The sequence below is a fragment of the Talpa europaea genome (assembly GCF_964194135.1).
Source record: "Talpa europaea genome assembly, chromosome: 10".
In the NCBI taxonomy this organism is placed as follows: Eukaryota; Metazoa; Chordata; class Mammalia; order Eulipotyphla; family Talpidae; genus Talpa; species Talpa europaea.
Window position 1 is genome coordinate 88,709,880 of NC_140077.1, and position 24,293 is coordinate 88,734,172.

The 24,293-nt window shown below is 41.0% G+C and overlaps 2 protein-coding genes across 2 annotated transcripts in view; one reads left to right on the forward strand and one right to left on the reverse strand.

The window, feature by feature from the left end:
* RAB3GAP2 (RAB3 GTPase activating non-catalytic protein subunit 2) overlaps positions 1-10,805 on the forward strand; it is a gene marked incomplete at both ends in the record, with an annotated part of 74,932 nt that extends 64,127 nt beyond the window's left edge. The window contains 8 exons of the mRNA XM_084246158.1: positions 1,365-1,435; positions 4,626-4,661; positions 5,975-6,049; positions 6,292-6,510; positions 9,031-9,120; positions 9,353-9,574; positions 10,285-10,443; positions 10,650-10,805. Of these exons, the coding sequence (XP_084102284.1) occupies positions 1,365-1,435; positions 4,626-4,661; positions 5,975-6,049; positions 6,292-6,510; positions 9,031-9,120; positions 9,353-9,574; positions 10,285-10,443; positions 10,650-10,805 (1,028 nt within the window). The remainder of the gene's footprint in view (positions 1-1,364; positions 1,436-4,625; positions 4,662-5,974; positions 6,050-6,291; positions 6,511-9,030; positions 9,121-9,352; positions 9,575-10,284; positions 10,444-10,649) is intronic.
* Positions 10,806-13,548: 2,743 nt separating this feature from the next.
* IARS2 (isoleucyl-tRNA synthetase 2, mitochondrial) overlaps positions 13,549-24,293 on the reverse strand; it is a gene marked incomplete at its 5' end in the record, with an annotated part of 41,000 nt that continues 30,255 nt past the window's right edge. Inside the window, 9 exons of the mRNA XM_084244741.1 lie at positions 13,549-13,897; positions 15,155-15,299; positions 16,837-17,027; positions 17,707-17,852; positions 18,685-18,791; positions 19,561-19,692; positions 20,257-20,382; positions 21,517-21,619; positions 22,498-22,606. Coding sequence (XP_084100867.1) covers positions 13,758-13,897; positions 15,155-15,299; positions 16,837-17,027; positions 17,707-17,852; positions 18,685-18,791; positions 19,561-19,692; positions 20,257-20,382; positions 21,517-21,619; positions 22,498-22,606 — 1,199 coding nt within the window. The 3' untranslated portion in view covers positions 13,549-13,757. The remainder of the gene's footprint in view (positions 13,898-15,154; positions 15,300-16,836; positions 17,028-17,706; positions 17,853-18,684; positions 18,792-19,560; positions 19,693-20,256; positions 20,383-21,516; positions 21,620-22,497; positions 22,607-24,293) is intronic.

A 24,293-nucleotide genomic window follows, 5' to 3' on the forward strand; every position in this document is an offset into this window, starting at 1 on the left:
TTCTGATAAAGTTAGGTAGCCAAAAACCTATACTAGACCTTCAAGACTGACTGCTTGTGCTTCTTTCAGTAAGTGTGAATATTTGCCTGTTGGCTGCCATATGGGGATTGCTGAAGCCTCCTTGAAAAAATGTTAACAAATTGTAGAAAAACTAAACAGCTTGCTGCTTCATTTCATAGATAGATGAGGTTCCCTGGAGGAATTCAGTGAGGAATTCAGCGTTAGGCTAGTTAGTAATCTTGCTAGGAGGTGAGACTAGGTATTGGGGCTGGTAAGAAGAGGTATCACCTTAATGTCTGGTTTAAATACTTAACCTGAACCACCTTCAGTTTATGAAGTCAAATTTATAGAAATTCTAAAACATCACATTTTATGTAAGGAGAACTAGAAAATTATTTCTTTCTTTCTTGGGTCTTCTAAGGATTTAAAAAAAAAAAAAAGACTTTAAGAGGCTCGTTTGGAAAATACAGTCTTTAGGTTATTCTATCTTTACTGATAAAATTAAGTCCCCTCCTGCCCTGCCTTTAGGCTCCTCTTTCTTCAAGTTAGAACTTCACCCATTTGTGCAATGAGTAAACTTCCTGGCCTTTTCACGGGGCTTCAAAGACCTCATACTTAGGTATACAAAGCCAATTCCACAGGTAACACTAGACCATGTGAAATGTCATGTTTATGCTGCCTAGTTGACAGATCTCATAAATTTTATGAGTGCCACTGCTTATTAAATATGGGCATATAAAGCCTGCAGTTTTAGTTTATTAAAATATATTTTTTGTATTTTGGTTTTTAATGTTTCCTTGCATGTCACTTTATTTGGTAGTTACATACGAAAACACCAATTGGTGGGCATTGGCTGTCTCTAGTGTTTGGCGATTATGAGCAATTTTGTTGTTAGTGCTCTTGGAGAGATTTGTGTATTCACTTCTGCAGTATAATTGCTGGACCATTTAGTAGAGACATTTAATAGATACTACCAAATGACCTTCCAGGTGGTTTTACCAATGTATACATTCCACCGCAGTATGTGAGCATTCTAGTTTCCATATCCTCACCATCTCTTGGTGTTATCATTAAAAATTTTGCCGGGCCTCCCCTGGTGGTGCAGTGGTTGAGCGCTGGGTTGCGAGGCTGCCCACAGCCTCTGCAGCTCTAGTTTGATCCCCGGCCACCGGCGAGGGTCCCACCAAAAAAAAAAAAATTTTGCCTTTCTGTTGGTTGTGTGATCTTTGTGATTTTGAATTATATTCTTGCAACTAATGATGTGACTCTTAGGCTTGTTAGCCATTGACAATCTGTTGTGTATGATGCAAGTGAAAAATACTTAAGCACTCTATTTACCCCTGCGCGTTTGACTTGCTCTCCAGGCATTGCACTGATGATGTGGAACACATTCTTGGTGAAAAGGTTTTCTGCTGCCACGTACTTGATGGATAAGGTAAGCAATTTAAAGTCACATGCTGACCTCTTACTTGGTTCCCTTGATTGACTGCTACTAGAAAGATTGTTTACATTGGGTCTGATTAGATTATTTTTCATTTGATAATATATTTTACTTATACTCTGTTAAATGTAATTCCTAGTGCAGGTCTTTTGATGATTGAGGAGCCCCAAGTCCACAAGAGAGAGTAATACACAGCTGGTCCCTGATTTTCAGGTTTTACTGACTTAGTTTACACTGGTGTGAAAGTGGTATACGTTCAGCTCAAACTGTGTTTTGAGTGTTTAGTTTCCATCTTTTCCTGACATAGTGGTAGCAGCACAGTCCTCATGCCACCAGGCAGCAGCAGGGGGCACAGCACCCAGTCAGCCCTCCTCCAGAGACCCTCTGTGTCATTGCAGCATTCAGTAAATTACATGAGCCAGTTAGCACCTTTCTGTCAAGGGCCCAGGTACAGATTAACGTACATGTCCTGAGCATGTATTAAGCAGACTGGCTAAGGTCTCATGTTTGATAGGTGAGGTATAGTAATTGCATTTTTGACTTAGGATATTGTCACCTTACAATGGACTTACCAGAACACAGCTACATTATAGGTCAAGGAAGATCTGCTCTGTAAAAGCCTCTGAACCCAAGAGATTGGGTTGATTCAAGCAAGAATTTATATTTTATTTCAAATTAAAACATACAGATAAGGTCTTCCCTGATGGCGCAAGGGGTTAAGCAACACACTATGAAGCCATCTGCAGCCTCTGCAGCACAAGTTCAGTCCCCAGCCAGCCAGGGAGAAACCCACATGGCGAGGCAGACCGCTCCTGTCTTGCCCACTACTCCCCTCAGCAGTGTATTTCAGTCAATCTGCCTGTTCTGTTCCCCACTCTGTCTCTGGTGAATCCTCTCACCCCCCCGCATCTCTGGCCTGTGCCCCAGCTCTTGTATGCATAAATAAATAAATCTTAAAAAAAAAAAACAAAAACATACAGCTAATACACTTAGTCATCAATCTTTGGATTTGGGGCCAACATATGTTCTTTGAATAGGTTCAGTTGGAATTCTTTTTAGATAAACCACACACATGTAAATCCTATCTCTTTAAAGTTAAGATGTACTCTGAGTGCCAAATCTTTAGATTTTTATAATTTATTCCTTAATCTTTGTATTCATAGTTGTTTCTCCTAGAAGACCTGGGAGTTAGCTACTCCATAAATGCTTTTAAAGCATTCAATTTAGCATTCATAGTAACCATCCCATCTTTCTCTCTCACTCTTGTTTCACCAGCTATTTAACCACATTATTACAATGACAGGTACAGCCAGCACAGGTAGCTTTGGGAACTGATATGATATGTAAGCACAGCACTTAGGGAAGCAAGAAGTGGCTCACTGCTGGAGGGGCGGCCCTCCTGGTATTGAACAAGCACAGTGGCAGGGCCTGGTCACTGTGGCGTGAGTTAAATGGGTGTCAGGAGACTCACACTAAAATCACATATTCTCCAAATGCACAGAGCAGTCCCGAACCATGAGCACATGCCAGCATTAGGTCACTGCCTTCCTTAAAGTGCTTTGATAGTCCTTGGTAACACTTTTTTCTGGTTAAGTCTTTTCTCTCCTGTGTCCTCATCTCTCTTGCCCACTTACCTGCTTCTTAAAGGATACTCCTTTTTGGCCATGATGATTCTCTTCTGTTTCACATTTGAGAGAATAGTGAAAGCCGTGTGTGTGTGTTTGTGTGTGTGTATGTGTGTGGTCATTTATAGTTTTACAGCATTTTCATATCTACTCACTTGAGTCAATCTTACAACTTGGTTTTGGGTTTAAACAGGTGGGAACTAGCAAGCACAGAGTTTCTGATCATTCATATAGTAAACTTTATTACAGTGAGTATCTCTGATATATTAGGGACTGTGCTGAGTTTTGTGGTTGCAGGATGAATGTCACATTCCTACCCTCCATGGACCCACAATCCAAGACAGGGAAAGAGACAATGGATGCTTTTGCAACAAAGGGGAGTAAATAAGGGGAAAGCATCTGAGCTGAATTTTGGAGGATAAGTTGTATGAACCAGTAAAAAGTGAGAATAAAACATATTACTGTAAAAAGTTGTAGAGCTAGAAGCGGGAAGTTGGATTCAGGGAGCTAAAAATAGCTTCATATGGTTGGAACACAGCCTGCAGGAAGCAGAGCCTGAAGAGTTAGTTTCTATACAGGCTGCATTGGGAGTCTAGGGAAATGGGTGAGCTGCTTAGCAGAGTGCTGTTAGGATGGTTAGGGCTCAGTAAAGGTTCACTGGTATTTTAAAGACATGGGGGAAGTTTTAAGAAGAAGAATGTTTATGTTCAGATTTGCGTTTTCAAAGATGACTCTAGCAACAAGGTATATACATTGAGGGGCTAGGGAGGCTGGTGCAGTGTTTTCAGTGAGAATGAGGTACAAAGTCCTTCATTCTGTTAACAGCTGGACCTGCCTTTCCTTGTCACCATCCCTTTGAGTTCTTATGAAGGGATATTCATGAAACTTGTTTCCCACTATTACCCTGTCTAAAATAGAATTATAGTGATTACTGAATTGAGGAAATGCACTGATTTTCCTAAATAAGAACCATGTGCTTTATTCTTTTGATAATTTAAATTTGTTGTGTATTTTTCTTAATTAGCAGAACTCTCAGCTGCTCTTCATACCCTTGAGTCTGGTCTTGGGGTGCAGGGTGTTTGTTTTTAGTTTATGCATACAAGAACTGGGGTGTAGCCAGAGGTGCGGGACGGGAGACAAGAGGATTCACCAGAGACACAGTGGGAAGATCTACTGAAATACACTGCTGAGGGGAACGTGGGCAAGACAGGCAAGATCTGCTGTGCCATGTCGGTTAGCTTTCTGGTCAGGGATTGAACTCATGCCACAGTGGCTGGCAATAGCTTGTTATCACTGAGACTTTAACCCCTGTGCCACCAGGGAGGCCCCTGCTCTTGAGTTTTAAGGCAAAATGATCATTATACAAAGTATGAGAATCAAGACTTTACTGAAGGAGTCCACTGGGATATATTTTTTGTAGTATATTCATAAATTCCACCACAAAGTTAATAGCATTATGTTATGAGTAAACCAAAATGTACTTGATAGAAGATTATGAATTTATAGCTATTATAAATCATTGAACATTACATCTTATATTTTGTGTTCTTTTGTCTTAGGTTGGAAAATCACCAAAGGACAGGTTATGCCGGAGGGTGAGTCTCCCTTAACTGGGATGAACTTTGCCTTTATTCATTTTGATGACACATAGAAAAAATAGAATGAATACTGCATTAAGGAAACTGATCATGAACTCTGGCCAATTTTAATTTACCTTTCCAGATTGTCAGATAGCGTGTTTAAGCATTCACAAGACATTTCAACTTCGGTCTGTGGGTGGAAGGATCACGTGCTGCCTTTGCTGTGTATTTTGTTTGTCCTTCAGATTAGAAATGTGTAATGGAAAAGCATCCATCAAATTGAAGTAGATTCAGAGGAGCAGTGAATACCATCTACCTCTGTAGTAACCATTGCAAAAAGAGGTTTAAGGCTGATGATTAATGAGCTTTTGCTCAAAACTTTTAACTAAGTGTCAGGACCCAGATTTAGCTATCATAGATTCTTAGTTTACAAGAATTAGTTGTTTAAGAATTCTCCTGTTTACTCTCCAGTGGAGCTATATGAATAGAGTTGTGTTAGGAATGTGAGTTTATTGGGAAAAAGTTATGACTCTAGTGGCCTCTTGGACAGGTCCTTTAAAGGAACCATCTGTTGCCCAATACAAGGCTGATATTAGTTCACCGGCTTGGAGAGTTTTGTTCAGAGTGTTTTCATTCCCTAAAAGATGCTCTGGAACCAGGCCAGGCTTTATCCTTAGAGCTTTTAGGACTGCTCCCATGTCCTTGTCCATTAAGTGTCTCAGCAAGCGACACAAAGAATGGGAGTCCGGGCTGACTGGGCTCGTGTCTTAGTGACGTTGCATCAGTTCAAGTGTACAACATGACCTGTTATTTGTATATAGTGTGAAATGACCATATAGCGTGAAATGACCACAGTAAGTCCACACCCATCACTTCTCAGTTTGTTTTTTGTGATAACTTTCAAGATGCTCTGACACTATTAACTAAGGCTACCATGCTGTACTTTCTATCCCCGCAGCTGATGTTATAACTTCAAGTTTGTGCCTTCGGATCCCTTCATATGTCCTCACCTTTGGCAACCATCCACCTGTTCGCTAGAAGTTTGATATTTTGTGATTGCATGAGGTTCTCTTTTCCTACATTCTTAATAACCAATGGAGAATATTAATTTTTAAGTGGATGGTGGTACAATCTTCTTTAAAACCTAATTTTAAAATTAGTCAAATTTAAAGAAAAATTAAAATGTGTTAATGTCTTAACTTTCAAACTCTTGCCTGTCTGTCCAGTGGGGAAAGTCAGTGGCATAGGTGTGTTGTGTCCTGGTGTCTGATAGCAACAATAGTAGTTTTGCTGCAAGAGCTGATTATGTCCCTTTTTTAAAAAAACAGGATGTGGGGCTGAGTGACACAGCAATGACCTTGTTCCTTGGTTCCTGCTTGGATCTTCTTCAGACTTTAATGGAGGTAAAGAGGTGTATTTTTATTCCTATCTATCTCTAACATCCCAAATGTTTTAAAAATCTGTGGCTTGAGGATTAATTTTTCCATGTATTTCTGTTTTGATTTCTATCTAAAAAACAGCAGTGAGGTTTCTCAATCTCTGGTATAATCCCAGGAGTGTGGAGAAACACGGGCTTGCACTTTTCCTGTTGGTAAGCTCCTTGCACACTCATTTCTCTAATTCTGCATGGTTCTCAAATCCTTAGGCAGATGTGAGCAGGGACGAGATGCAGATGCCTGTCCTGGATACTGAGGATGCTTGGCTCAGTGTTGAAGGCCCAATCTCCATCGTGGAACTGGCCCTGGAACAGAAGCATATCCACTACCCTCTGGTGGAGCACCACTCTGTCCTCTGCGCCATCCTGTACGCCATCATGAGATTCTCGCTCAAGACTGTGAAGCCACTCGCTCTTTTTGATAGTAAGGTAAGCACCAGAGATTAGAGAGCAGAGGGCTTAGTAGGCACAGGCAGGGCTCTGACTTGTAGGGGGGCAGATTCCCTGTTCTTGTAGATTCAGGTGCTGTGTTTTCCTGTTTACTCAGCTGTTTCTTCCTTAACAGACCCATGTTCTTCATCTCTAGACCTAACCTTTCCCCAGAATTTGAAGCATGTATTTCTATTGAAATACCGTGCTAAGGGGCTCCAGATTCCTTTTTTTTTTTTTTTTAAAGATTTCTTTATTTATACAAGCACTGGGTACAGTCAGAAGCATGGGAGGGTGAGAGAATTCACCAGCACCAGAGCGGGGAACAGAACAGGCAGACTGACAAAGTACACTGCTGAGGGGAGCAGCGGGCGTGGCAGGAGAGGTCTGCGCGCCATGTGGGACCCTCACCCTGCAGCTGGGGATCGAACCGGCGCTGCAGAGGCTGCGGGCAGCTTCACAACCCAGTGCTCAACTGCTGCGCCACCGGGGAGGCCCCTCCAGATTCCTCTTAATGTAAACTGTACTCCTGGTTAGTTATTAGTAATGCCATTTGTGCACTGCCACAAACTAGAAACCTTGACATTACTAGCTCACTTTCCTTCACATATCGCATTCATTATAAATTCATTCTTGTAAATTCTTTCTTAATTCAAACCTGTCCATTCCAATGTCACTGTGACCCTAGTTCAACATCTTCTATTCCTTGGCAAATACAGCAGCCATCAGAGCTGTGCCAGCATGTGCATAAACTTCACTTTATCAGTAAAATTACCACCTTACCCCTCTGTATAGGTTAGGCCTCTGTAGGGAGAAGGCCTCCCAAAGAAGTTGAGTAGGGTCCTGGCGGGAATGCTCAGTTGCTTCCCAAACTCACCGTGTACCCTGTGGGGAGGAGGCATGGGTTCAAGAGCTCTGGAATATTGTCCTTGGGAAGGCCTGCCAAGGAGCCTGTGCCTCTCCTGTGCTGCAGCCACTGTTAACATCAGACATTGTGTTGTTGCTGTTCCATGTTCACAGGCAGCTTTTCTGTGTGGCCAGCTCCTGTTTATAATCATTGGTCACTTCAGTCTACCAGGATTCCCTAAATGGCTTGTCTCTTTATTAGGCACACAACAGGAACCCAGCATGTATATTTCTAGTTAGAGATGTTCAAAGTTACAGGAAGCAGTATGCTAACACTTGGGTTGACATTAGAGTTTGGAAACCACTGGAGTTAGGAGCTAGTGGGAATGAGGACAAGTGACAGAACTCATGGTGGATTTAGAGGAACCGGTAATCTAAGGACAGGTTGGGTAGAATGCCAAAGCAGGTAGAAGGGGCTAGAATGAACTCCAGTACTGGGTATTCACAAGGAAGCCCTATCAGGAAGATTTTAGTTAGACACGTTAAGGGAAAATGTAAACAAATGTACATTTTAAGAAATCTTTTCTAAAAAGTAACCATAACATTAGATCCTAACAGGATACTTTTGAAAGCAGACTAGAAGTCTGATACTTACACTTATAAACATGGATTACCTTTCAAGATTGTAAAAACCAAAGTAAAGTATGTCTCAGTATTCTCCTCAGAAGCAACTGTGCCAAACCAGACATGCAGTTAGATGAACACAGTGGTGAGTGTGTGCTCAGCGCTTTGTGGCAGCATGGTGGTTAGTAAAACAGAACCTTGGCTTTGCCATTACCAGCACAAATTAGAAAGTGACAGCTTATGGGTGAGAGTATGGAAAAAAACTTTCCATGGATTGCTACTTCTCATTAATAAAAGGACAGGTAGGTCTAGAATTTTCACTTGATGCTACTTGGGATGATTTACTTGCAGATGACAGAATAGCACCCTGAGATGGTGGGGTTGGTGGACACGGAGGCCCACCTAATCTCAGGTTCAGCTTTGCTCTGTGATGAATTTCATGCCAAGGAACTTCTGAAATCCTGTGTTCTGAGACCTTTGTTTTATAACAGTTCAGAAGGATTTTTCTTTTAATCAGTATAGGTTAAGTACTAGTTCTGTCTTATTGCAAAATATATTATCCTGGAATATAGTGGCTAAGAGCACAAATGTTTATTATTTTTGTAGGTGAGGAATCTGAGTTTCCCTCATGAGAGGGTTAAGGTCTCATCTCAAAGCTGGGCTGGGCAGGGGCCTTACCTGAAGGGATGGGTGGGATCCGGCGCCTAGTCGAGAGTGCTTTCCATCAGGCAGCTCACAGCGGGCTCCCCTCAGAGCCAGTGAGAGTGGGTTTGGGCACCCAGGGCAGAAACCACTGTCCTTTCGTGAACTAGTCTTGGAAGAACACTGTTACCACTGTCTGATTCTGCTTGTCAGCAGTGAGTCACCAGCCTACTCAAGGGAAGGGGAGTCCACTGGGAATGAGGACAGGAGGAGGGATGCCTGGGGCCACCTTAATCACTGTCATCCCCACACTGGATAATTGTAAAAAAATGAGTAAAATCCTTACCACCCTCCTCTCCCCTCCCCCCCCCTTATCAATCCATACTCAATCAGCTCTTTTCTCTTTAGGGAAAAAATGCATTTTTCAAAGACCTGACTTCAATTCAGTTACTACCTAGTGGGGAAATGGATCCAAATTTTATCTTACTACGACAACAGGTAATTTACAGACACTGGATTTTGATTTTGTTTCTTGGGGGAAAAGAAAACAGTATCTGGCTGTCCTTTAAAGGATAGCCACTACCAAGGCAATTTTTGAAATTTTAACTGATAATTAATTTCCCTTTCAACTGATAATTTCAATAGAAAAGCTACTCTAATTGACAGAAAGCTCAACAATTACTTTTGACTTAGACACTGAGATGTTGCCATTTCTGTCTCCATTTTCAAGTTCTTACTGAAAGTTGTCAGTGCAGCTGTCCAGGCCCAGCATGCAGTCATGAAGGACAAAGACTCCTCAGAGGAAGCACCGATCTCTCCTTTTGGGAACGACCCAGATTGGCCTGCGCTAGCTGTGTACTTGGCCCTTCACCTCCAAGTTAGTGAAGATGTCGTCAGACGGCATTACGTGGGGGAGCTCTACAACTATGGAGTCGACCATTTGGGAGAAGAGGTGATCATGACCCTGTTAATGTAAAATTGAATCAGCAAAAGTCTGTGATAAAACTTTTAGCTTTTCCTTTTATTAGTTCCTAGGCTTAGAAACAGAATAGAATAGTTAAATACAACACTTTAATCAGGGCTGTTTCTGATCCTTGTTTAGTAAAACTCCCTGGTATGACAGGCCTATTTCATGCAGAGGGAGCAGGATCCTTCCTCATGGAATTGATAGAGCAGCCACTTTTGTATTAAATGATAAATGCGGGGGGAGGGGGTACAAACAGGTTCATATGAATAAAATATGAGCTACCATAATATTGGTCAGAGTGATGTCTGAACTGAGTACCAGAGTGAAAGCAACCACTGCACTCAAAACTAGGCAACAGTGAAATAGTACACAGAAAGCACAGAGGGGGTGGAGGTTGGCCAAGTCCTCAAGGATCTTGTGGCCCAGGATTTCGCCCGGTGCATTCAAAAGCCATTAGAGACTTTCGAGCAGTTATATCACCTAATTCAATTCCCTTTCTTTGCCAAAAGCTTGAAAATGAACTGAAAGATCAGGTAATAAAAATGTAGGTGATGAGCAGAAATTTGGAGTTTAAATGCTAAGTTTGTAGTCATGGCTATAGCTCAAGAATTACCATGATCTCTTCCTGGGCAGTGCCTTTCCCAGACTCAGACTGTCAGCTCTCACTATGTATTTGCCCCTGTTCATGTCCTCAGGCCATTCTCCAGGTTCGTGACAAAGAGGTCTTGGCCTCTCATCTACTGATGCTGACCGGGCAGAGGCTGGCCTACACACTTCTGCACACCCAGACTAAGGAAGGCATGGAGCTGCTGGCCAGGCTGCCACCCACTCTCTGCACTTGGCTAAAAGCAATGGTAAGCACAATAGGGAGAGGCCAAAAGGTCATTGGCTATTTTCCTAAGTTTCTATTTAATTTTGATTAAGAAAATTTGTGAGATACTCACAAATGCTTTTCTAGGGAAAAGCATTTTTGTTGGGAAATAACTATCCTGGTAACTTCACTTTAAGAGAAATTATTATTGTATATACTGCATGGATTATTTTTGTGTCCCGTTTGCAGGACCCTCAAGATCTTCAAAACACTGAAGTGCCAATTGCAACAACAGCTAAACTAGTACATAGAGTGGTGGAGCTTCTGCCAGAAAACCATGGGCAGTACACTCTAGCCTTGCACCTTGTGGAAGCTGTCGAAGCCATATCTATGCCTACTTTATGACACCTAGCTACTGACACCTGTCCAAAATTATGGCTATAATTCAGTGCATGGTTATTTTACATAGTAAGATCTGGAATTTTATGGGGGGAGTATGTCTTATTTTGTAAAATAAAAATATATATTACTTTTGAAAAGCAGTCCTGGATAATTCCACTCCTTTGATTAATACTGAACACAAGCAAATACCAATTATACTATTACTAATACATTTTACTGTTTATTTCTAATTTGAGCACTTAAGTAGTTTCATTGTTAAACTTTGTTCTTAAAAGATCCTATATTTCATACTCAAAATACAATTAAATGTAAATGTGTTCATATCTAGTCTCCAACAGTAGAACGAGAAACATCCCCTCTCAGAAATGTGGGGGAAATGCTTGTGCTTTCATGGAACCCCACTCAGGGCTGCACTTGGAATTCCAGACGTTGACAAGGTCCTTTCCCAGAGGTCGTGCTGCTGCCATCAGAAGAGGCTGACCTTGCTTGAGTAGGAATCATGAGTTCAAGATCACCAGAAGAGATACTAACGGGGGCCCTCAACCTGCTGTTCTTGCCAAAATTCAGAATCCGAGATGCAAGCAACACGGTGAAGTTAATTATAATGAAGACTTGCTTTTGCCAAGATTGTAGCACCAGGTACTGTGAAAAATGCATTATTGTGTAAAATCTATTTACCACAAAAGGGCCAAGAATGAAAATGTTTAAGTCCAACTTTGTTTTTCCTACAAGTGTTTAGAAATGTCTGCTTCTGGGATTTGGTAATGCTGTCTGTTCTTGGGAACAGTATAGGAAATGCTCAGTGATACTACAGCTTTAGCTAACCTACCTCATGGCGGTGTTAAGAATATAAAACTAATTTTGAACCCTATAGTGCCTAGAGCAGTCCAAGAGCTGGCACTTATTTGTTGATTAAAACCAAATTAAAACTAAAGTGCATTGTGCTCTAAAATACCAGGTATTTGTTATGGTATGTTTTTGGAATGTAGCCATATAGTGCAATTCTTGATAGTCTCGATCACAATAGTTACTCATAGTAACTCACTGTGATACCGTGATACAGAAGTTTGTTCACTTCCTTGTAAGAAGTCAGCTCTAGCAATTGTACAAAGTTGGAGTGTGTCCTTCATGGATATAAAGAAAAAAGTCTGATATGTGAGGGTATCCTGGTGTAACGTAATTTTAAAAATCACATGCAAATAAGAACTTCGCTGTTAAACCTTACACTGGGTGAGGGCCTGTAATACTGACTGAGGCACGCACTGTATAGCAGTGACCTCGACAAGGACCATGAGCCAGTCCTACCTCAGCCTCTGCCCCATCCAGACAGTGTCATGCTTCCTCGTAAAGGCAGCTGACTTTACAAAGTCACTTAGAAATTTGGGAGACTGGTCAAAGTTGAAGTCAGGTCCTCACTTTGATTCCATTATCATTTTTGGGGGCCGGGGTAACTAATAAGCATTTTAGATAAAATTGGTTAAACAGGACACACAGTAAGCCGAAATATGGCTCATGGAACTATTAACGAATCATTGAGTCTCTGGTTAGATTTGTAATCTTAAAATCTGCCATTCACAGAATTTTAGAATTGACTTCTGGATTGAATTAAGAAAAGCAGTTAAATATTTTACTATTTCATCAAGGGCTTTTAAAATAAATCTGATAGGAAAAAAGGAAAAATATCTAATAACTATATATTCTGTAATAACAAAGCCACAAGTAAAGGAATTAGAACTTAAGCAAGCAGGTGGTTTCTGAAACAGGCTTTGTTGCACTTACAGGTTGATGGGAAGACAATGAGTGGCAGCCTTTCTTCATTATGTACCTTGTTAAATTCCACTGCATACTGCTCAAGGAAAACAAGTGTTCAAATAACCCTAACTTTGGCACTACAGGTTGTATTTAGAGGGAGAACTAGAAGAGTCAGAGGGAACACAGCCCCAGGCTTCTAAATGCTTTGTACTTTTGCAAAAAAAAAAAAAATTTCACCTTAATTTAACAAGTTCATTTAAGTTACTTTACTTGATGAATTGCAAGTTAAAGATCACAAAACCCAAATTTAACAAAACTAGCTTACGTGGAGTGTCATGTCCACCTAGAAGTTGCCGTGCTTCATTCCATCATAGGAGATGAGCAGTGCTCATGAGCAGCAGTGAGGCCTCTCCCTGCAGGGTAGGGCTCTGGGGCTTCTGCAATTTAGATTTCTACTGAATAGGATTAGCCACCCCTAGAAAGACTGTAATCCAACACGGAACTGTTCATAAGATGCTCTATTACCTGCTGTAATGTACTGTAAAGTAGTAAAATCCTGTATATGCTATTCTATGTTCATTGTCATGAGCTTCTGTATATCAGTCAATAAATTTCCAGTTTTCTTGTTGTCTTCTGAACATTCACGTATGTATGCAGATTTCTTTCCTCTTGTATAAAAGAGTAGCAAACTTGTTTTTCTTCTTAGGCAAAAACAATCACACCTAACTTATCCTGAAAGGGTTGATGTTTCTATTAAGACAAAAGGAAATTAATCTTCATCCCTAAAGGGAACGGTATCTATTCCATTCTCCTTCAAAACCACATTTCTTTACTTGATTGTACCAACATCAGTCAGTATTTTTCCAGAAAGCCTTTATTTTTAAACATTATAAACATAGAACTTAAATACTGAGTCAAAAAATTCGTAAAATATAAAACATTTCTGCTCAGCCATATTTGAAGGCAAGCATGCTCATTGTATTAGCTCATGGCATCCATCTGCATCTTTTTCTGCACGTATATACATTTTATCTAGTTACAGGAAACACTGTTCTGATTCTGACCTTCATCCTTCCCCGTTTTCTCTTTCCTTCATTACCTGAATCTTGGCTTTCTTCCCAGTATTGTGCACAGTCCATTCTGAACTCCTAGTCAGCACAGTGGGGTGGGGGTCTTGCAGAGAGCTGTCGCACCAGTAAGCTGCTACTTTCCAACAACCTCTGCGCACCGGGGACAGAGTGTATCTGAAGACTGGGCTGTATACTTCCAACAACGAGGGCACTTTTCTTTGGTTGTTGGCATGACAATCACTTTATATGAGGACTCTTCACGAATGTCACCACCTGTGAGGAAAGAATCCAAGAAAAGAGTGCCACTCATCTGTCTGGCTCTTAGTCCTTAACTAGATTTGCAGGAGCTCCTTCTTCAAAGTTCACTCCTCCCTGCCCAGGAGAGGCTGTGGGACACAGCTTCTCTCACGTTATAACAATGGCCAGGACAGTGGACTGCACAGCCTGATTACTGGAGAGAATTGGGGAATCTCAGCCTGAGACATGAACTGGTTATTCTCAAAGTCACTGAGTTCTGTTTGTACTTGGGCAAAGCACGCCTTTAGTTCAATCTAGGCAGAGTTCTGATAAATTATTTAATTACCAATTTAAAAAAAATCAAATTATAGTGACAACAGCAACGTCCCCACTTAAAGCTTGATTTGGACAAAAGGAAACAAAATTTCACTTTAAGGCACTTAGAAAATAATTTGCCCTCATTACTATGTTATCAGTCTGATGTCTAAGTCATTGCACAAAGAAGGCATTTTAACATTTTGAAAAGCAAGGTAAGCTAGAAACTAGGCCAGTCATTGCTGCCAGGCCTCTGATTTAAAGTGATGCCTCTAAATTCACCTCCTACCACCTGCTGGTACCTAGAGCTATTTTGAAAAACACAGGCAGCATCACTTTCCCCAGACTATCTGCATGTTAGTTCTGTTAACATCACTCTGCCCTTCATTTGCTCCATAAGAAATGAATTAGTTTGAGAAAAATACCCTATCAGCCAGCTACAGAACGTTGCTTTTGAGGTAACACTGAGAGAAAGAGTTCAATTAAAAAGTCAGTAACCGGGCCTCCTCCCCTGGTGGCACAGCGGTTGAGCGCTGGGTTGTGAGGCTGCCCACAGCCTCTGCAGCGCCAGTTTGATCCCCGGCCACCGGCGAGTGTCCCACCAAAAAAAAAAAAAAAAATCAGTAACCACTCATTAAAAATGGGGTGTGCACAGTGTATTTTAGAATCAATGTGGAAGAGCAGCAGGGCTGGGCAGGACTAGCGCACCACCAACCAGAGGAGCCAAATAGGAGTGAGGCCACAAACTTCAAATACAGTGATACTCAGTCCCGGGACAAGAAGGAAAATCTCTTCTACCCTTGCCCCTCGTTCCCAAGATTATCAGGTGGGACTCCAGAGAGCTGCTTTAGAAAGGTGGTCACTGCCTCCATAGATGTCAAGTGAACAGCAGCCTTTAGAACAAAGTCCACTGGAAAGTTGGAGAGGACCTGTAATTATCACACATTCTCCAGGGAACACCGACTCTCCCCACCTCACCTTCTAAGTTGATTAGGAATGTCCCTTTAAGCTCAATTACATCTGCAGGCAGTGCTCGTGGTTCCTGAGAGAGCAGTGTTGTCTGGGAAGCCATCATCAGTTCATTCAACTGAGAGGTGCTAGAAGTCTCCTCAGCTTGCAGCATCTGGGAGCAAGCAGTGAAAGTTACCCACTGAACTACCATAAACCAGGGTTATAGAAATAGACACTGTGAATTCTTGTGTTTAGCAAGGAATGCTTTGGTACCAGCAGCTCCTGGGCCAATACTATTAAATACATCAATTCTTACTACAAAAGGTTTTAAGTGAAAATGTCCAACAGTAATTACTATGAGTATGCTCTGTGCCAGTTACATCCACTTTGCTAAATGCTAAGTTTTCATTATTTCTCAACACAACACACCGTTAATTATCCACATTTAACCTAGAAATAGGTCCAGGGAGATGAAGCTGCCCAGGTTTCTCACCAACAGGTGGTGGAGCTGCAATCCAACCCAGGTCAGCCCGCCTCAAGCCCACATTTGTCCATCTCCTGCTTACTGCACTAGAGAGGCCTTGAGATACTATCTGGACAAACAGGCTGGTGGTCGAATCTGCACAAGGCACAGAACCCTCAAGCACACTGATTTGGGTGTTTGCTACTAACACTTTCATATTTTTCAAGTCCTTAAAAGCAGCTCATGAGAAAACTGGAGATTTTAAAAAGATTAATTTGGTTTTGACCAACTCATATACAGCTACTTTGTATAAAATATATTTAGAGAAAATATATTCATTTTTTTTACATCTCAAAGTATTTCTTAATATGAATGATGCAAACGAGCTGTATTTTTTTCATTTTATTACTTGGAAATATGAAGTCAAAGGAACACGACATGTAGGGAAACAGGCCTCCACCAGGTCCTACTTTATTTCACTCACACAATGAATAGGCCAGAACTTCCCAACTTGGATATTCTGAAATGTGACTATAATGTCAATTCCCTGTTACCGGATCAATAACCTTATACCTACTAGCTATTTCAAGTCACAACTCTTACCAATCAGATGCAAAAATCCTTTTTTAGAAAATTTTGGTACTAGTAAAGCTTATAAATATGTATTGCCAATTTTCTTCTAAAGCTGTAAAACGAGAAAATTCTTGAGTCAAATGTTAAGTGATAAGCCAATCTGATCAACTGCTAAGAATTTCAAGAAGAAATTCTGATGGCCCTTTTGGAAGTAAAGTAGGATGATGCTTTGAGATGAAAAGCTAACTTGCTGGAGCAAATGAAATTTCTCCACATCTCATGAGAAAAAGATGGACGAAATCCTTGGGATTTGTTCTGAATCTGGTCCAGACTGATAAAATTCTCTGAAAGTCAGTTCCTTAGCACAAAACTCCCCCTTCTTGTGTATTCTGATATTACTGCCATGGGTTTGCATGACATCTTTAGTCTAAATGGCCCTGAGGGCTTGCACTGCTATTACAACTTTATTATACCTTCCTGGTCCTGGCTTATAAATCGCCCCAGAGTATGTGTTTCTTTAGAAAGGGAAGGAGCACAGAATCAGTGGTAGTATCAGGAGACAGAAATACTAATTTCTAAATTGAAAAAAAATCTTATGCAAGGATTTTGAAAACATTTCAGGTGAAGTTGTCTAATACTAACACCCTTTCAAAAGTCACCAACTACTGCTCACCTCTATTATCTCAAAAAGCAGCCCAGGCTCTATAACAATGATAACCTCGTACTCAGCTGCATTCTTGCCAGGGATGCTTCCGAGGAAGGAGTCTCGCATTGCACACGCGCTCTCCATCGCTTCCTCCAAGCCCGGCTTCTTCCAGATGGAGCTGGTGCGGATCCACCCAGTACGGAACACACTCTTGGGCTCTTTTGAAAAGGAAAAAAGTAAACTCACTGACATGGATTCTAGTCTGTACATAAACCAGCAACCACCAAATATTTTCTATCTGTGGGAGGTTAGAAGTGTTATTTATGGTAATCATGTGACAAAAGATCATGGAGCCAGTCCTAAGTGCCATCAGCACTGGGAAATAATTATGTTACATTTAAGAAGAATAAACTACAAAGTGAGATCTCAAAGAGAAAAGGATACCTCAAAGAAAGTACTATAAAAAAGCCTCCCAATAGCGACCGCAGTAGCCTCTAGATAGAAAGATGAAGTTTCTTTTTAAACATCTATAGTTTGTGATTTTCTGTAATTTTAATACAATCAGAGTAAACTATTAATAAAATTACTTTTTAAAAAGGCACTATGTTTTAATGAGACCTAAACTATACAAGTATTTAAGAAACAGTGACTTCTAAATGCAGTCAAGCTGCTACGAGGCCACATTTCAGAAAGCATTGCAAGGTGGCCCAAAGGCCATTCTGAAATTCATCACACTCTGCTATCAGGGGCAGAAAGTACCGAATGGCCACAACACACCAGGCCACACAGCATTCATTGTGGACAAGTAAGGACCGCTGATATGAAGTGGATGAAACTGGAAGTTGTATCCTCATCAGAAATCTTTTTCATTTAGAGAACAAATCAAGTATCCCTTACCTTTGACATAAGGTATGTGCTGGAACACCTCTTCGGCCAGGTGAGGAAGAATGGGAGCAAAAGAACGAACGATTACATCCAAAATCTCAGCTAGCACAGTCTGACAAGAGCGTCGCTTGGGCTCATCTGCATTTTCACAGTAAAGCCTATTAAGAAAAACCAATTCAGCAGTTGACAACTCCTTACGTGCCACCCCTGCCAGTCTGGCTATGGCTAATCCTATGGCTCTAGTCATCTTTTAATCCAAAGCAAAATAGTCTGTCACAGTTTTTTGATAAGTTCCTCCATTCAACTTCATTCCTCCCAGGTGTGCCAGTGTCCTCAAAAACTCAGTTGCTGTACATTGTCTGATCTGTTTTTCAGCTAGAGGGCAGCCAGTCTTGAGGACTGTCACAGTACAACTAACCAGCAGGTTGATGGCATTTAACACACCACTTGTCTAATTGCTGTAAAAGGGAGCTGGGCGGTTGCAGTTCTTACATGGAAGTGACTTGGGGCTGGCACTGCTTACTGGCCCAGTTATTCTAAAGACAGCACCATCTCCATTTACAACACAAAGTCAACTCCAAGCTTCCTCTGAAAGAACACTACTGTCACCACAGTGTTATAACAGCAGTAACTGCCTGTATACGCTCCCACCAGCCTCCCAAGATTTGCAAATACACACTGTTCTCGTATTAGCAGCTTTTACTGAGCACTTACTTTATCAAATGGCATTAAGAACATAATCTGTTTTCATTCTCATCACATAAGAGTATTAGCAACACCAATGTACAGCTAAAGCAGCTGTGAGAACAGGATAAGATGCCCCAAATCACAAAGCTGGTGAGTGGCGGGCAGATTCCTGTTCAGTGGGGGAGCCCAGCTTCCAGATCCGTGAGCCTTGCTGCCCGCCCCACTAGCCACTGTGTCTCAGCTGCCACAAGGAAGTAGACAAGAAATATTTGTTGAGCCTTTAAACACCCAAGTCGTACATACCGATCTTTGATTATGCTGAAATAAAAGTTAGAGAGTTCTCTGGTATAAAATGCTCTCAACAGTCGAACAACTTTTCCAAAATCATATTGCTTGTATGAATCGTTAATCTAGGAGACAAAGCCAAAAACATTTGGAAGCTGGGATAAGAAATGAAAAAGCAAGTCATCATAAGTAACACATGTTCCTTTTCAAATATGTGTAAATCTGGAAAAATACAAAACAAGGTGCAAGAGCTGTTAAAGGTTTTCTATGTGTCATTTCTGGATATCAAGTTTGACCACCCTCAGAAGATACTGACTAGTGTCCTGGAAACCACACCACACACACAAAAACCCACTCATCCAAGAGAAAGACAGCTTCTAAATGATGAAGCCACACCACTGAGAATTAAGTGTGGGGGCAATATTCCCTCACTCATGCCTGGAAAGTAGAATTGGGCAAACATCTGCATCCCCCTAACTTCAGGGTACAAGGAAGCAGCCGCACTTCCACTTTTTGAGAAAACACAAATTATCTTCCAAGTCACACAGGTGCAGTCATTTCATTTCTGCACCTTGAGGAGTACCTCTGCAGGTAAACAAAGCACAGCTCCTTCTGTCAGAGTACAGAGTTCACCCTGAGAGAAATGCCAAAGGAGAGGCAGCCTGGGCCTACTGTTCCCACCAGCACTTCTCTAGTCTCTCAAGACTAAAAGAAAATCATCAGACTTTATACCCGAGTGACATAGGGATGTGTGGCATTTGTCAAGTGTAACCTTTCTCAAAGCTGTAGCTACAATGTCTAGTCAGGTTTTTCTCCTCAGGCAACATAGCTTTCAATGTACAACAAACAGTGCTCGTCTTTCTATTTTCCACAAGGTTACTGATTCACGCTTACCTTGTTTGCCAAATCCTGCAGCAAGTGCAGCATGTACTGGTCGACGACATACATGTCACCAACTGGGACAGAATCTGTCTCTGGGTTAAAACCAGCCACATTTCCCAAAAGGAAGCGCAGTGTATTCCTAAGCTATTGATATTGAGAAAAACATGAGCAGTCAAAAAAAAAAAAAAAAAAAAAAACCCAAACAAAAAAAAAAAGAGGCTTTCAATTCCTACCCATGAGCTTTCTTAATTCTCTTAATTTTTATTCAATACATTACTTTCTTAATGGGATACTTTTCAAATAATATCATTCCTAAATAAGATTAAAAATGCAAAAACAGAAAACTCATTTCAACAGCCCACTTGAAAGAAACCACCCCTGGACATTACACATAAAGGCTGAATTTTCATTATTTCTTTATAACCTTAAGCACCTATCAGTGGCCCAGTTTATTCACCTCAGAGTAAAAATGTATAGGTGAAAATGAAGATAAATGGAATAAACATTAAAGGTCATTGAGTACATATTATGCTATTTTTATATGAATTAGTATTACTAGTATTTTTAAGCAAATAAACAGGATATTTTCAAACACTCACAACATATGGACAGCTCAGTGTTACAGTGCCAAGCTGCAAACGTGTCTCATTTATTTTAATAATGACTGAGTAAACGTTTGTATTTAGAGGTACAAGTAATGACTCCGACCTTGCTAATATCATCTCTGGCAGCAGTAAGTGCAGACGGGCCAATGGCCACCTCAGTGAAGACGTTGGACTCAGCCACCCACCAGCGAAGGACATCGGCTCCATAGGGAGGCTCTTTGGTTTGGTCCTTTTCATTGAGGGAAGAAAGAAACAAATGACTTTCACTCAATTAGGAAAACCAGTATTTTAGGTATGTTTCCTTCCAGAAATGTTTGAGCACAATATGAGCATAAAATCTATCTGCACATAAGGCCTCCCTGGTGGTGCAGTGGGTTGAGCGCTGCACTGTGAAGCTATCTGCAGCCTCTGCAGCACGGGTTCGATTCCAGGCCGGCCAAGGAGATACCCACATGGTGTGGCAGACCTCTCCTGTCTCGCCTGCTGCTCCCCTCAGCAGTGGCTTCAGTCATCTGCCTGTTCTGCTGCCCGCTCTCTCTGGTTAATTCTCTCACCCTCCCATGCCTCTGACCTGTACCCCAGTTCCTGTATAAATAAATAAATCTTTAAAAAAAAATTATCTGCACTGTAATGAATAAGAGCTAACAACCCCAGAAGTCAGGCTGCTTGTGAAGTGTGACAGGAACACAGAAGAGTCCGCTCTCCAGCCCTGTTGACAACCAGACGCCAGCACGTCTGGCCCTCACCCTGTCTGCACACGCCTGCGACAGTGGGTGCTTAGAGCTCCACCTTCCCTCTCACAGCGCCCTCGCAGCAATCACAGAGAAACCATTACTGGGCATGAGGACAATAAAAAGCCAAAGGAGTAAAAATAACAGATATAAGCTTTCTTTTCCGAAAGCACATCTGATACAAACCAAGATATCAGCACCCCAGATTTGATATTCATTAACAACTTATTTTTAAGTGTATTAAAGAGTTTACACTCCAAGAATGTAATAATAACACATGCATCTAGAAGTTGCAATTATTTCCATTTAAGCATACAACTAGAGCTTACATATTTAAAAGCTCAAACAATTAAAAAAAGGATACAATGGGTCAGGATCTGTGATTCAGACTTGAAATGAGCAAAAAGAGCCAAGTCCAGCACCTCCCTTCATTAAAATCATGTGTTATTTAAGAATCCAGATCTAAAGATCTAACAAGGCTGCCACTATTAGTATGGAAGATGACTTTTGGGTTTTGGTTTTTTTTTTTTTCTTTTTCTTTTTTTTAAACAGTGAGTAGCTATAATGAAGAGTTTTGGTCACCAACTTAAGAGCTTTAAAAAAAAAAAAAAAACCTTCAGGCAACCACCTACTTTTCCCCCATTGATGACGACGTCAGGGTCAATGACATTGCCGAGAGACTTGGACATCTTCTCCCCCTTTTCTCCTAGAGTGAATCCATGAACCACCACAGTCCTAAGATGACAACCAGATGATGTAACAGTTTAAAATGAGTATCTGAGTTTGACATGAAAATAAGATTGAATAGATTTTTCTTGACATATTTTGTAGGAAAGATTTTTTTACAAGGAAGTCATTTCTCAACAGCTTATTTATCATAATTGTCAAATAGTTCCACCTCTAATTAAACAAAGGAATATTTTATATGATTACATCCAATGGAAAATTTCCTGAATATTATCACTGGTCTTGATCATTAAAACTAACAAGGAAAAAGTATGTCTTAAAAAGGACAGTTATCCCTTGAAATTATCCTGCAATAGACAACCTAAGAGAAATACGTGCTGCTCCATGGTTTTTAAAACAAGTGATACAAAAAACAAACATGTAAAGACTCTGGAGTGGGCTACTGTAAGATAGCAAAATCTCAAGTTATGGAAGAATCTTCCTGATGAGCACTTCTATCTGCACATTTGAATAAGGAAAGCAATTGTCTACAAAGGATCCCTAAATTACTAGAATTCATAAAGGAATGTTTCCCTTCCTTAGCCGCTTGTGGGCACTGCACAGGTAAGGCTGTGGAACTCAGCTCTTCACCTCCCCAGAGTATCCCTTTTTCCATCCCCAAGCTCAGGACTTCCTTTCCCCAGGTTTCCCACCATCCTCCCTGCCGAGGCCCCCTCTTCTGGGAGTGATGACCTGTATCACAGTGATGAGACTTCTGTAACGCCATCGCCTTTTTTACTTCAACCTCATTTTTCTCAGGACACGGGGGCGCGCAAGCTAGTAAGGGCAGTGTTCCATCGTGTGTGTCACTCAGCATGAGGCCTCACGTAGCGATTGGCCAAGAGGCAGCAGCTCTGTGTACTGGCTTCGCTGAGGGAGAGACTTACTTAAAAGGTGCTTGTTTCCTTGCAGCCACACTTGTTAACAAGGAAGACTGAAACCAACCCCCCAGCTGGTCTTTTCCTTCCATATACAAATCTGCTCTTTGTTCAGAACCTAAAAAGAAAAAAAAGAAATGTGAGTTATAGTAGCACATGTCATCACATTAATTGCATCATGTGATGCCCAATGCCTAGACAGTATTCACACAAGCAGTTATCCTCACTGCCAATTTATTCATCTAGATAAAGAGAATAAACTTGGTGTATAGTCTCCCAAACCACAGGTAACTAAAACACTATCTAAATTAGGAACTAGGGCCTCCCTGGTGGCGCAGTGGTTGAGCGCTGGGTTGCGAAGCTGACCGCGGCCTCTGCGGCGCCGGTTCGATCCCCGGCTGCTCCCTGGCCACCGGAGGAGGGTGGCACATGGTACGCAGACCTCTCCTGCCACCCGCTGCTCCCCTCAGCAGTGTACTTCAGTCCTTCTGCCTGCTCTGCTCCTCGCTCTGGCTCTGGTGAATTCTCTCACCCTCCCGCGCTTCTGACTGTACCCATGGCATGTATAAACAAAACAAACAAACAAACAAATAAATAAAACATGCCTCTATAAAAAAAAAAAACTATTAAAAAAAATAAAAATAAATTAGGAACTAGTTCATAGTTATCAGTATTCCAGGGAAATCCTTTATGCAATTTCAAGGAAAATTTGCTGAGCAGCAAATAATTTCATGTTAATTCATTTGACTTTCATTGTATTTTTATGATCCCAATTTTACAGATGACGAAAGTGAAGACAGTTTCTAACTTGCCCCAGCTCATGTAGAGAGTACACAGTTAAACAGATTCTGAACCTTGACAATTTGGCATCAGAGATCATGCACAACAAGGAAATTAATTATGAAAAAAAAAAAAGAAAATCGAAAGAGCAAATGAACTTCTATTTGACAATGACCCAATTGAAAAAAAAAAAAAAAAAAAGCACAGGTCAGGAGCTAAAGCAAGAGGTGGGAGCTAGGGACTGGATGGGATTCCATCCCATCCAAAATGTGCACTTCTGATAACCAGTTTTTTGATGCAGCTATAATCAAAGAGCTAATTAATGACAGAATACAGGTTGAAATCCTTTCCCAACATAAGGAAATACAGCAGAAAAGGATCCCTAATCCCTTTTCACTGCATTGAAAAATGCCTATTTCTGGCCTAGTGTATGAGCACTGACAGTCCACAACCATGAATCAGACTGAAGTTCTGACATCCTGGAAAAACCCTTGCTTGCAAGTCTTGACAAAAAAGTCTAAAACCTAATTTTTTTAATTTTAAGAAAACCTGCTGCCTCAGGATTTCTAGTGCTCAGGATTAAAGCATCTGAAGCTGCCTGGGTCCAGAGCCTGTAGCAGCTCACAGGGCTGGGGCCCCAGCCTGACCTTTCACGCTTCCATTTCCTCTTCACTAAATGAGAAAAACACTAAAATTTACTTGCCAGGTTTTTGTCGAGATTAGAGGAGTACTATAACACGCTTAGGACAATGCTAAGACATAATAAACATTCAGTAAATGTTAATTATTATTAAGATATATCATAAAGGGCACTCTGATATCTCCTGATGGAGAATTATGAAAGTCTTCCTGGTATTTTTTTTTCCAACAGTTTTTCTATGAAAGAATATTTGCAAAAAAAGAGTATTTGTAAAAATTATCATTCATTATCCTTAAGCTATTTTAAAAATAAATGTCTATGATCCTGTCCTAGAACGTATACACATTATCATCTGAATAAAATGAGAGGACATCAGCCCATTTCA